This window comes from Rhinoraja longicauda, chromosome 14, assembly GCF_053455715.1.
Source record: "Rhinoraja longicauda isolate Sanriku21f chromosome 14, sRhiLon1.1, whole genome shotgun sequence".
Lineage (NCBI taxonomy): Eukaryota > Metazoa > Chordata > Chondrichthyes > Rajiformes > Arhynchobatidae > Rhinoraja > Rhinoraja longicauda.
Window position 1 is genome coordinate 486,871 of NC_135966.1, and position 14,367 is coordinate 501,237.

Genomic DNA, 14,367 nt, shown 5'->3' on the forward strand with positions numbered 1-14,367 from the left:
CCTAACCACTGGCTGCACCCGGCTGCTTAATATTTGAGATTCATGGACAGTAATAGTCTCTCAGTTCGTCTTTCCGAAGACTGCCCTTACTCTTTCTCATGTTCAACTCCATTTGTTAAGTTTTCATCCAATTATTCAACCTATCCGTATTCAGTCACAGAATCCTCATATCACAACATGCCGGCCATTCATTTCATCGGGATACTTGGATACCTTACAATCTGTTCCCTCCTTCCGTTTATTAATATAAATCATAAATAATTAAGGCCATGAGCTGATCCTAAGAGCATGCCACTAGGTACATCCTCCCAGCCTGAGAAAGACCTGTTTATTCAAACTCTTAATTTCCCAACTTTAAAATTATTTTGTCATCCAATCTCATTGCGGATTTACCTCTGGTTCAATATGAGATAATTTTACATGATCCCAAGGAACACTGTGGGAAATTACGTCATCTGATGCAGAAATCATCTCAGGTGTGCAAGCTTGGAACAAGCCAAAATGTGGCCAGAAAAACATGAAATAACATGGAGTAGATGATCATCCATTTTGCCATTATTGGCATTGAGATAACAGCAGCAAGTGACCATGTTTCCAGGACTACCTCTGCTCCAGGAGAATCTTTGCCAAAGATTATTGCAAAATGTAATTTGTCTCTCCCTCTAGAAACCAGAAATCAATCTGTTTTTTATTTAGTGGGTAAACGGCATTGGAGCTGCCATGTAGTTGCTATAGATCAGCCATGATTCAATGGAGTAGACTTGATGGGCCGAATGGCCTAATTCTTTCCTTATCCCTTACGACCTCATGGCCTGACAGTTGAATCTTGTATTCAGCATTGTTGCCAATAATGAGATCTCCTGACCTATTCAACACATAAATCAACACATACAGTGTGGATGGCTTGATTGTAATCATGTATAGTCTGTCCACTGACCGGTTAGCATGTATAGTCTGTCCACTGACCGGTTAGCATGTATAGTCTGTCCACTGACCGGTTAGCATGCAACAAAAGCTTTTCACTGGACTTTGGCGTACTTGACAATAAGCTAAACTAAACTAAAATTCACTTTGTGTTTGACAGCTTGGCCAGACTTGACAGAAGCGGATATGCAACAGATGAGATTAGTTGATGTTGGCATCATGTTCAGCATAGACATTGTGGGCCGAAGAGCCTATTCCTACGCTGTACTGTTCAAAATGAAATGGAGCTAAACTAGGATTTTAATAGCCTGAAAATTGAGTTCTGCGTTAGCAGATGCAAACAACTCCTCGAATCACAGTTGCTATTGCTCAGAAACACATGAATATGATTTCACATCAAACACGTTGATTATTTGTTCCAGTTTAGCTGGGGTCAGTCTTGTGCAAAGACCATTGTCAGTGTTCTTTGCTGTGGCTGCCATGAAAGAGTCAGGTAGTCTGGATGTGATGTTGTGACGCTGAAAGTGCTCCTCATTCGCCCTCTAGCCTCAGTGACAAAGGCCACGAAAGAACTGCTATCAGACTGCCACTAACAGGAGTCAAAATGCAGGAAGCATTTGTCTATGTTTAATGGAAGCCTGTTTAAACTCCAGTGAGCCAGAAAATTGGTGTCAAAATAAATGGAGAGGGATTCAAAAATTACAGAAACTGTTAACAACATGGCTTTATTCACCGAGTACTGAAAGTGGATTTAGATTACACAGCCTTTTAAGTAGCTTAATCGTCCCCAAGCCAACAGGCTTGGTTTAGATTGATTCTATTTGGATCTTTATGGTGGTAATTGTCTGATTAAGCTAGTTCCAGGGGTTGGCATAGATTGGTATATAGTTACACAATCTGAGAACTGTGCAGTGGATTTGCGGATGGTCACAGAAGCATCAGGCTGGTGACATACAATGCATCTGTCTTAACTGCAACTGTTTGACTTGTTCCTCATGCTTCATATCATATCATATATATACAGCCGGAAACAGGCCTTTTCGGCCCACCAAGTCCGTGCCGCCCAGCGATCCCCGTACATTAACACTATCCTACACCCACTAGGGACAATTTTTACATTTACCCGGCCAATTAACCTACATACCTGTACGTCTTTGGAGTGTGGGAGGAAACCGAAGATCTCGGAGAAAACCCACGCAGGTCACGGGGAGAACGTACAAACTCCTTACAGTGCAGCACCCGTAGTCAGGATCGAACCTGAGTCTCCGGCGCTGCATTCGCTGTAAAGCAGCAACTCTACCGCTGCGCTACCGTGCTGCGCTACCGTGCTTCTCCCATTCAAGTGTGGAGTCATCAAGCAAACTCTCTGGCACACCTGGCACATCTTTGGCAGTCTCAGTTCCATGGAGGATTCTCACCTCTGAGCCTGATGTCTGTAAATCCCTTGTGCACCTGAGTGCATGGAGGTTCTTGCCCTGACCACACTCGTCACCATGGCAACCTCTTCCTGAACCTCCTCTGTTCCCCCACCTAGCCACCTCCCTCATTAACCCTTGGTGGCTGACCCCCTCTCCAGGGTTTGTTGGGCAATCCTCACTATCGCTAGGCCACACTTCTCCGAGACCTGTCTGTCTCCATGGACCAGCTCACTTCCTAATGTCTCCATGGACCAGCTCACTTCCTAATTCCCTCCTTACAATAGATGTTGAGGAACACCCTTTCCTGTGTTGCGTCGACTCTTCAGCGTTTGACACCTGTGGGCCACAGGTGTTGCTACATCATCCCTGGAAGAACCCATTGGTGAGCTGCACCTGTCTCATTCACACACCTGAGCAGGTGCAGTGTAACCTCTTGGGTGTCTCTTTCTGCAGGATGCGAAGACAGTCCATGCTGGGCTCTGCATCAACTTAGGGTTTAACTGAACATAACAATTCCTATTTCCTTGACGTGTTCAATCAGGTGCCAATATTATTGTAGATATAAGGAACTGTAGATGCTGGTTTACAAAAAAAGACACAAAGTGTTGGAGTAACTCAGCAAGTCAGGCAGCACCTCTGAAGAACATGGATAGATGAGGTTTCAAGTTGGAACCCTTCTTCAGTGCTAACATTAGTACTAATGATAGGACAAACCTCTCTCTGAGCCTTGTGCAATCTGATCATATTTGGGAAACTCACACGACTGATTTAACATCAGTGTATCTGAACTTTCAAAAAGCCTTTAACAAGTTTCCCACACCAGAGATTAGTGTGCAAAATAAGAGCGCATGGTATTGGGGATAGGGTATTGACATGGATAGAGAACTGGTTGGCAGACAGGAAGCAAAGAGTAGGAATTAACAGGTCCTTTTTCGGAATGACAGGCAGTGACTGGTGGGGTGCTGCAAGGCTCCGTGCTGGAACCCCAGTTATTTACAATATATATTAATGATTTAAAGTAGGGAATTAAATGTGACATCTCCAAGTTTGTGGATGACACAAAGCTGGGTGGTAGTGTGAGCTGTGAGGAGTATGCTATAAGGCTGCAGGGTGACATGGATAGGTTGGGTGAGTGGGCAGATGCAGTACAATGTGGATAAATGTGAGGTTATCCACTTTGGTGGCAAGAACAAGAAGGCAGATTATTATCTGAATGGTGTCAGATTAGGAAAAGGGGAGGTGCAATGTGACCTGGGTGTCCTTCTACATCAGTCACTGAAAGTAAGCATGCAGGTTCAGCAGGCAGTGAAGAAAGCAAATGGCATGTTGGCCTTCATTGCAAGAGGATTTGAGTTTAGAAGCAAAAAGGTCCCACTGCAGTTGTACAGGGCCCTGGTGAGACCACACCTGGATTATTGTGTGCAATTTTGGTCTCTTAATTTGAGGAAGGACATTATTGCTATTGAGGGAGTGCAGCGTAGGTTCACCAGGTTAATTCCTGGGATGGCGGGACTGATATATGATGAAAGAATGGGTCGACTGGGCTTGTGTTCACTGGAACTTAGAAGGATGAGAGGGGATCTTATAGAAACATATAAAATTCTTAAAGGACTGGACAGGCTAGATGCAGGAAAAATGCACCCGATGTTGGGGGAGTCCAGAACCAGGGGTCACAGTTTAAGAATAAGGGGTAGGCCATTTAGGACTGAGATGAGGACATTTTTTTTTCACCCAGAGAGTTGTGATTCTGTGGAATTCTCTGCCACAGAAGGTGTTGGAAGCCAATTCACTGGATGTTTTCGAGAGAGTTAGATTTAGCTCTTAGGGCTAAAAGTATCAAGGGATATGGGGGAAAAGCAGCAATGGGGTACTGATTTTAGATGATTAGCCATGTGATCATATTGAATGGCTGGCTTGAAGGGCCGAATGGCCTACTCCTTCTCCTATTTTTCCATGTTTCTATGCTTCTATGTTCTATCAGGTCTACTCTGCCATTCAACCATGGGCAATCTATTTCTCCCTCCTAACTCCATTCTCCTGCCTTCTCCCCTTTTTTCCTGATCCCATATTCTCACCAAATGTCAGAAGTAGTGAAATGATTGCTGAAATGCCCTGGCATTGGCCACAGGCCAATTAGGATTGGTGTAGAAATGGAACAAATGGATAGCATGGACATGATGGGCTGAGGGTCAGTTTCCTTGCTATATGACTATATCACTATGATTCAATGAAAATTCCATCCCTTCATGTCTCAGAGCGGATGAATATTACCCAATTGTAGGTCATCTTTCTTTTTGTCAAGACTTTGTCAGCACTTCTCACAAACAACTGCTTCAGATAGTGACAAGTATCAGTGATCAAAGACAGTAAAAGTGTCAATAAACAACAGAAGCTTGTAGTGAGACAGGACTGTGAGCTATACCTTAAATGGAGAGATGCTTAAACGAGATTCTGAAGGGAGTAATGATAAGGAGTTATATCTGGGCAACTGAAGAACTCCTCTCAAAACAACATTACTAAAGACTGGGGAATATTATCTACACACACTGTTCAACGTTGAATGTGTGACTTTCTTGTGGGAACCAAGAGTCATAGAGAGATACAGCATGGAAACAGGCCCTTCGGCCCAACTTGCCTAGCCTACCAACATGCCCATCTACACTAGTCCTACCTGCCTGCATTTGGGCCATATTCTTCTGAACCTTTCCTATCCAAGGGAACATGATAATAAATAGTGTTAAACAAGGCTTTCATTTATCAATTTTTTCACCACCTTGAGACCCCTCAAAGTAATCTGCAGCCAATGAAATATTTCTGAATGCCGGTTGCTGACGTAACCTGGGCAGGAAGTCACTGCATTGTAATGCTCCCCACGGCAATATCCACATAAGTCTCAGCGTCCAGAAGCCACATGAGTGTTAATGGCTCAAAAGCACAATATCAAGAGGCAAGCATGAAGCACGGGTTGTCACGGATAACTGGGCTATCTGGATAATTCTCCCCTTTGAAGAACAGTCATGGGCTCACACATTCCAAGTCGACTTGATGCTTATGAATCCCAATTCAGGCCAACCTTTCAACTTAATTCCTTTGGTAACATATGGTACATCTCACTCCAAACCAGTTAGTCTGCCTAGTCATGTTAGGTCTTTATAGGTTAGTACGATATCTCCTCTCATCCTTAGTTAGTTCATAGTCACGTGTACCGAGGTACAGTTCAAAGCTTTTGTTGCGTGCTATCCAGTCAGCAGAAAGACAATACATAATTACAATCAATGCATTTACAGTGCATAGATACATGATAAGGGAATAACATTTAGTGCAAGGTAAATCCAGCAAAGTCCGGTCAAAGAAAGTCCGAGGGTCATCGAAGAGGTAGATAGTAGTTCAGCACTGCTCACTAGTTGTGGTAGGATGATTCAGTTGCCTGATAACAGTTGGGAAGAAACTGTCCCTGAATTTGGTAGTGTGCGTTTTCACACTTCTTTCCCTTTTGCCTGATGGGAGAGGGGAGAAGAGGGAGTGGCCAGGGTGCGACTCGTCCTTGATTATGTTGCTGGCCTTGCAGGGGCAGTGTGAGGTATAAATTGAATCATGAGAAGGGAGGTTGGTTTGTGTGATGGCCTGGGCTGCATCCACAATTTCCTGCAATTTCTTACGGTCTGGATGGAGCTGTTCCCAAACCAAGCTGTGATGCATCCTGATTTCAATGGTGCATTTGTAAAAGTTGGTGAGAGTTATAGGGGACATTCCAAACGTTTTAAGCCTTCTAAGGAAGTTGAAGCGTTGCTGTGCCTTCTTGGCCATTGCTTCAATATGGGTGGCCAGGAGGAGTTGTTGGTGATATTGAGTATAGGAGCTCAGGTGTACAGATCTAATAGACTTGGCTGATCGACCCAGTCTCTGATCTTATGCATGACTGACATCCCAGGCATCCTTCCTGCACTCCCTGTAAGAACATCTTTCCTCAGAGAAAGAGACTACAACTGCACACAGAAATCTAGGAGTCCCACCAAGGACCTGTACACCTGAGCTCATATACTCAATTTATCTTGTGATGAATGCCAGCCAACCATCTGCCTTCCTGATTACACTGCGCTGAACGCTTGTGTTCAGTGACTGGTGTACAAGGACACTGGGTCTTGCTGCATCTCCCCTTTTCCCAACATAGCACCATTCAGGTAATCACCTGTTTCCCTCCAGTCAGCACCCATGTGGACAACCTCATATTGACCACATTAACTGCAGCTTTCTCCTCACTGATGCAACTACATCACATTGGAGCCGCTATTCTCGTGTAGATGGAGCATGTTGGTTGGCGTAGGTAGGCAAGTTGGGCTGAAGGGCCCATTTCCATAGTGTATGACTCTATTCATTCTTCTCTGAGCCCCATTTCTTTCCCTCATATGAGGAACCTCACCAGTAACTCTTTATAAATCCAAGTTCATCACATCCACAGGCCCGCTATATAGTCTACAACTCACATCTAATACTCCATCAGAAACATCCAGCTCTGCACTGCCAATAACCAGCTGCCCGCCACACCAGGCAACCCCTGCCCATCTGGGTTCACACTTCCCACATTGACCTCATCAGTCACCTCATGAGTGGAAGCTAATCACCCTGGATCCTGAGGGACTACCAGAAAAGATAGAAAATCTATTGGGAATTCCTCACTTCCAATGACTAATAATAGATATTAGCAGCTGATAAATGTCCCCATATCTATCAGCGTATGAGCTAAACACTGCTCTAATGATTCATTTGTACTTCTTTCAGCCTTTCAAAGGCATTGATTTTACTTTGGTCATCTATGTGGGTGGAATATGTATTACCAGTGCTTTGTTGTGGAGAGAAAGGTGTCGGTACGCATATCAATGAAGAATTAAGCGACATTCGCCAACAATTTTTTCCCATCAACATACCCCCCTCTCCTGTTTTGATTTTATGACCAATCAACTTCTAATTTAATAATAAATAAAAAATATTAAATTAATACTTGTAAAAAAATTGAAAATCTAAATCTAAGTTCTTGAAGGTGCCAATACACCGTGCCAGCAGCATGTGTTGTTCCAACATTAGCCCTGCCTGCTACACCATTATGACACGTACCATCACCATAATAACCCTGTCTACTCCTCTCGTTTTTCCTTGTGAATACTTGTGGGAAGTCATCAGGGTATTTACTGTCCTTTGCTGGTTTCAGTTTTAATTCTCATTGTCTACTATTTTACTTTCCGGTTTCCACGACATTAACAAGTTATTCTTGCTTTGATGTTGGGTTTTTTTCTTCTTATAATGTTTTTCCTATTAGTTTTATCGAATTCATTACTTGATAAACATTTGTTATCTATTTAATTAATTGCTTCATTTTCCCACATTTGTCTGAATCATCCTTTTGGGTTGGTACTTGGAAGCTGAGGAGTAGCAGGGACATGGGAAAGTGGGGAGAGAAAGCAATGGAAGTGACTTGGACAAATGTGATGGGTGCAGCTCCTTCCCTCTGTGTGTAAACCTTCAGGAATTTGTATGAGTTCAAATTAAACTCTGCCTGTGTTACCTTGATGCTGGATTAAGAGATTATCAAATCTGATCCCATAACTAAATTGGGGCAGGTACATGGATATGAAAGGTTTAGAGGGACATGTGCCAAATGCCGGCAAATTGGATTAGTTTAGATGGGGCAGCATGGACACGTTTGGGCTGAAGGGCCTGTTTCTGTGCTGTATGAATCAATGACTATGAACTGTGGGGTTAGTGTGCATGTATGAATATGTGTGCTGGATATAGACAATAGACAATAGGTGCAGGAGTAGGCCATTCAGCCCTTCGAGCCAGCACCGCCATTCAATGCGATCATGGCTGATCACTCTCAATCAGTACCCCGTTCCTGCCTTCTCCCCATACCCCCTCACTCCGCTATCTTTAAGAGCTCTATCCAGCTCTCTCTTGAAAGTATCCAACGAACTGGCCTCCACTGCCTTCTGAGGCAGAGAATTCCACACCTTCACCACTCTCTGACTGAAAAGGTTCTTCCTCATCTCCGTTCTAAATGGCCTACCCCTTATTCTTAAACTGTGGCCCCTTGTTCTGGACTCCCCCAACATTGGGAACATGTTTCCTGCCTCTAATGTGTCCAATCCCCTAATTATCTTATATGTTTCAATAAGATCCCCTCTCATCCTTCTAAATTCCAGTGTATACAAGCCTAATTGCTCCAGCCTTTCAACATACGACAGTCCCGCCATTCCGGGAATTAACCTAGTGAACCTACGCTGCACGCCCTCAATAGCAATATGGCATTGTCTCGACCTACTTGTCTCTGAACGTTCACTACCTCAGTAATATGCTTCTATGTTTGAGCTGCAGATTCCAATCCCCTCCGACTATTAATGTTCTGTCCCTCTCCATTCACCCACCTTTGCTTCAAACAAATTCAGTGACTTCCATGATGTATGTTCTATGTAGAACAGGAAACATGTACCAGCAATGACTGGTGTTTGTGGAATTCTCTAGATTTCTGTGTGACGTCAGAGTTGCTAAAGTGATTGTAGAGAATACCACTTGCGATGTGTAGCATTGTGTTCCAGCACATTGTAATGTCCCTATTCTCATACATTGATTTTCAATGTGCATATTGTTAAAATGATTAAATATAGACACAACTCGAAGCCAATGACAGATGAAGTGCATACATCAAATCGGAGCATTTTTGATTTGTTACACACATGACTATATGGGTTAGTGAATTTAACAGGGCTGCACAGTGTGAAATCAGACATAAATAAATTCATGGATATGTGGCTTAAAAACGAAGCCACTTCTTCTGTGCAGAAACGTGGGAAGGATGATAAGGGGAATCCATGTTCCGTCCCTTTTCAGGTGGAGACGGAGGGTGGAGAACAGGTGTAAACCTCTCTGGGCTAGTATAGATCGCCTCAATGACCCAACCCAAACCTACCTTCCTCCTCTTGCCAGGTTAGTCCCGGCCACTCCCGCACAGCTCCGCTGGGATCTTCCAAACACATCTGAAAAGTAGATGGGAGAAACTGGTTGGTTATGGGCTAATTTATTTCTAAATTTAAATCTGGCAATAAAAGATGGGAACTACTGATGTTCAGTGAAGTGTTGGAGACCAGGGACGCCAACACACTTTCTCACTGACCCTTAGCTTTGGTCCCAGGTAGTCAGCAGAACAACAACAAAAGATTACTCTAGACTGGAAGCAGATTATTGTGACTAGCCTTGATATTTTCAGTAGCCCCCTTCTCCGGTGGATACATCGTATCACTGGGGTTGGATCTTCCATTGAGTGCGTGTAGCCAGTACAATTGTAGACCATGCACAAATCGAGTGGCTTCAGTCATGTACTTCCATGCTGCTGGTAATATTGGAACCAGTACCATTGTGACACTGTGAACTCTGCGCATTGAATAACCACATTTATAGAATACCTCCTGCACAGAGAAAGCAAATACACAGGACCTTGATCAACTCAAAACTGAAACTAACACACACAGAAATTATTGTTGCAAGGAAAGAAGCTAGCCTTCCCAGTTCTCTGCAACAGCTCATTCCCCAAAATGTTTCTTCTCACAAGTAAGGTTCTCTTTTGAAAGACAAACTTTGTTAGAGTTTCACACTCCACACGTTATCTGCGCATTGATGATAAAAATTGATGGGTCACCCTACCTCAACAGGCATGGACACACTAGTCAGATATCGGTGGTGAAATGAGGGTTTTACCAATAAATGTTATGAACATCTTTAGGTGAGAAGACCTGAGACGAGAAGGCTTGGTTTTGCTGAATTAATCGTTCTGTTGTGACAGTTTCACAGATGGTTATAGAAGAGGTTCACGCTCTGCACACACAGCTGGAGATTGAGAAATCGTGTCGAGAGAATGCAGAGGTCTTGGCCACTAAGGTAACAATATCTGCTATTAAACTTAGGGTTCATGATGGGGAAACAGAGCAGAGGAAGTTCCCTGTGCTGTGCCAGGGATAATTAGACATGGGACAGAGCTGGTTCCAGATCCAATGCGGGGGATTTATCATCCTTGCATTCAGAGACTTGAGGCAATATAGAAACTGTCTTCAGAGTGGAATTACATGCATGACTTGTGCAGTGTCTTGCTTCTCATCCTCCTGGTAACCGCCAGCTTTCACTCACACGGGTGGCTTGTCATTGCAGCTCAGTCATGAAAACAAGAAGCTGAAGTACCTGAGCCTCACGTCACGGGTCTGCCTCGATGACCTTCTGCCCAGTATCTCTGATTGTGGTGCTGCAGAGGAGGAACCACAGGACACCAGCCCTGACCCCTACACCCAATACCAGCAGCAGATCAAAGGTGAATGCTAACCTCTGCACTGAGAAGGGAACTTGAGGTAGAAATATTTCTCAGTTTACCATGTGGCAGGCAATCAACAAGTATGGTCAATACTTTAGGGAATTAATAGGGTAAAGAGTGTTTAATTGTCACATGTACCAGCACCGGAACAATGACATTCTTACTTGCTTAACAGGCTCTTTGATGCAATAACACACAGATGAAAATCAATAATAAAATTAATTAATAACCGTAATACTAAGTAACCATAATGGTGCAACCAAAATCATAGTCCATAGAAGATAATGGTTGCTAAAGTTAATGTTGTGCAGTGTTCAAGAGCCTGATGGGTGCTGGGAAGAAGCTGTTCTCGAACCTGGAGGTCACAGTTCTCAGACTCCTGTACCTTCTTCTCGATGGTAGGAGCAAGGCGAGAGCGTGGCCAGGGTGGTGAGGGTCTTGGATGATATTGGCTGCCTTTTTCAAGCAGCACCTCCCATAGATCTCTTCAGTAGTGGGGAGGGCAGTACCAGTGATAGACTGGGCAGTGTCCACCACTTTCTGTAGTCTCCTTCATTCCTGGGCTTTTGAGCTACCAAACCAGGCTGTGATGCATATAGTCAGTATGCTCTCTACAGCACACCTGTAGAAGTTTGATAAGAGTATTAATTGGTATACTGAATCACTTCAGTCTTCTTGGGAAATAACCAAATGTGGCAAAGAATATGTGCTCACACTTTCCGGTAATCCTTCAACACAACCACTGCATAATTTAGGCATTAATGTGTGACTGGGATAGTGTTGCAGCCAAGGGCTCACGATGACTTCCTCATGTAGAAGCCTCTCGTGTTAAGATTTCCATCTGCTGTGCACCACACAAAGGAAGAAGCTCCTTAGAAATCAATAGGTGACTTGTTCCAGGGCCATCTACAGGGTTAGCTCGGATGGAAGTGCCCTAATCATACCTGATCGCTAGCCTCCTGACCACCACCTCTCAGACTTGGGTCTACCAGAGTGCTGAATGAGAGGGTCTCCAGATGAGCTCCTGGTGTGGTCTGGGTGCGGGGGAAGTCTGATGGTCTCTATCATATTCACCCTGTATCTGCAGATCTGCAGGAGACTGTTACACAGCTACTGGAGGAAAAGAAACAGCTTGCTGGTCAGGTCCAGGAACTGCAGAGCAACACCGAGGAACAAACCAGCAGAGTAAGTGCTTGTCTTTGCTGCATGTATGAACGATGTGGTGTGAACTCTCTCCAGTTGCACCATTGGCCTCGGCAAGCTTTGCAACAAGTAGTCACCTCTGGCTAAACCAGTGGGGTAGAGCCAGTATCACTGCCAGTCAGCCTCTGAGCCACCAAGCCCGTGCTCATTTCTGGAAGAACTCATTGGGTCAGGCAGCATCTGTAGAGGGATTCTTTCCCCAACTCTCTCTTTCTCCGCTACATTGACAACTGCATGGGGCTGATTTCATCAACTTTACTACTAACATCCACACTGCCCTCAAATTCACTTGGACCATCCTCGATGAGCTCCTCTTTTTCGATCTTTCTGTTTTCATCACAGGGGCAGACTAACATCTACTACAAACCCACCGATTCCATCCTTACCTTGTTTGTTAATTCCCTCCACAGATACTGCCTGACCTGCTCTGTGCTCTATGAAAGAATGAGTTGGTGGTTTATTATTCATGACCAGAATTCATTGAGTGCTTCAACTTCCACATGACTTTACCTGACCTACTTCAACCTATCCAATATATATGTGAGATTACGTAAACACCTTTTGAGATACTAGTTGGAAATGCATAAAGCCATTGTTAACCTCTTGGTAACATTAAAAATTCTATAAATGAACCAACACCTGCGGAATTTTTAAAGCCTTTTGTTGCAAAGATATTTTAAGTGTTCCCATCAACTTGACTCCACTGAATAAGAATTAAGTTTCTCTCACTGTCCACTGATAGTGAGTCTAACGTGCAATTGGACTCCTCTGTGTGATGTATTGATCCTGTGGTTTGGAAACCAGAATGCTGACAGGGAGGATGTATTGTGGACAGATGATCGCATGTTACCATTATTCACTTCTTGTCTCACATGTAGTTTTGAATAATATCCAACTGGCTAATTCAGTTTAAAGCTGGAATGTTTGAATCCTTGATCTCACATTACCCTCTCTGCTGTGTCGGACGTGATGATAAATCTACCATTTCCCTTTGGTCATTTGCAGTCCCTCCTGGTACGTAAATATGATGAATCTTTATCCAAGGATGTCCTGTGTTCTTTTCTTTTTTGCTGTGTTTTGTGTGACTGCTGAAATTTCGCTCGGTGTTGTGCCGAGTGACAATAAAGTGTTGTTATGTTATGTTATTATTCATTCGTACGAGGGATATTTCCTCTGAAGTAAAATTAATCTTATCTGCAGATCGCAGAGACATAACTAACATGCAAATGATGTTTTTAAACAACTTCCTTCATCTTTCAGAACTTTGAAGTGTTACCTTAAAAAAAAATCATAATTTTAAGATTTCTTCTTTAATTTTATAAACTCAAGTCAAGTCAAGTCAAATTTATTTGTCACATACACATACACGATGTGCAGTGAAGTGAAAGTGGCAATGCCTGCGGATTGTGCACAAAAAAGAATTACAGTTACAGCATATAATAAGTTAATAAGTTACTAAAAATAAATAGTGTAGACAAAAATTTAGTCTCTGGAGTTATACAAGTTGACAGTCCTGATGACCTGTGGGAAGAAACTCCGTCTCATCCTCTCCGTTTTCACAGCGTGACAGCGGAGGCGTTTGCCTGATCGTAGCATCTGGAACAGTCCGTTACTGGGGTGGCAGGGGTCCCTCATAATCTTGCTTGCTCTGGATCTGCACCTCCTGATGTATAGGTCCTGCAGGGGGACGAGTGTAGTTCCCATGGTGCGTTCTGCCGAACGCACTACTCTCTGCAGGGCCATCCTGTCCTGGGCAGAGCTGTTCCCAAACCAGACTGTAATGTTGCCGGACAGGATGCTCTCTACAGCCCCAGAGTAGAAGCAATGAAGGATCCTCAGAGACACTCTGAATTTCCTCAGTTGTCTGAGGTGGTAAAGGCGCTGCTTTGCCTTACCCACCAGTGCGGCAATGTGCGTTGCCCACGTCAGATCCTCTGTGATGCGGACTCCCAAGTATTTAAAACTGCTCACCCTATCCACAGTAGACCCATTTATCTCCAGGGGCGTGTACGTCCTTGGATGTTTAGCCCTTCTGACGTCCACAATCAGCTCCTTCGTTTTAGTGACATTCAAGAGGAGGCTATTGTCCTGACACCAGAGTGCCAGATCAGCCACCTCCTCCCGGTAGGCCTTCTCATCGTTGTTGGAGATCCGGCCCACCACCACAGTGTCATCAGCAAACTTGATGATGGAGTTTGAGCTGAACCTGGCCCCACAGTCATGTGTGTACAGGGAGTACAGTAGGGGGCTAAGGACGCAACCCTGGGGGGATCCTATGTTCAGGGTGAGGGAGCTAGATGTGTGTTCCCCCATCCTGACCACTTGGGGCCTGGCGGTGAGTTAGTCCAGGACCCAGGCACACAGAGGGGTGCTAAGCCCCAGTTCCAGCAGCTTCTCAACCAGTCTGCTGGGGACTATTGTGTTGAATGCTGAACTAAAGTCAATGAACAGCATCCTCACATAGCCCCCCTG

At 44.2% G+C, this 14,367-nt stretch overlaps 1 protein-coding gene across 1 annotated transcript in view; it reads left to right on the forward strand.

The window, feature by feature from the left end:
• Window positions 1-14,367, forward strand: part of LOC144599986 (shootin-1-like) — a 59,802-nt gene that overhangs the window by 18,371 nt on the left and 27,064 nt on the right. Inside the window, 3 exon segments of the mRNA XM_078411281.1 lie at window positions 10,174-10,268; window positions 10,536-10,692; window positions 11,780-11,877. Of these exon segments, the coding sequence (XP_078267407.1) occupies window positions 10,174-10,268; window positions 10,536-10,692; window positions 11,780-11,877 (350 nt within the window).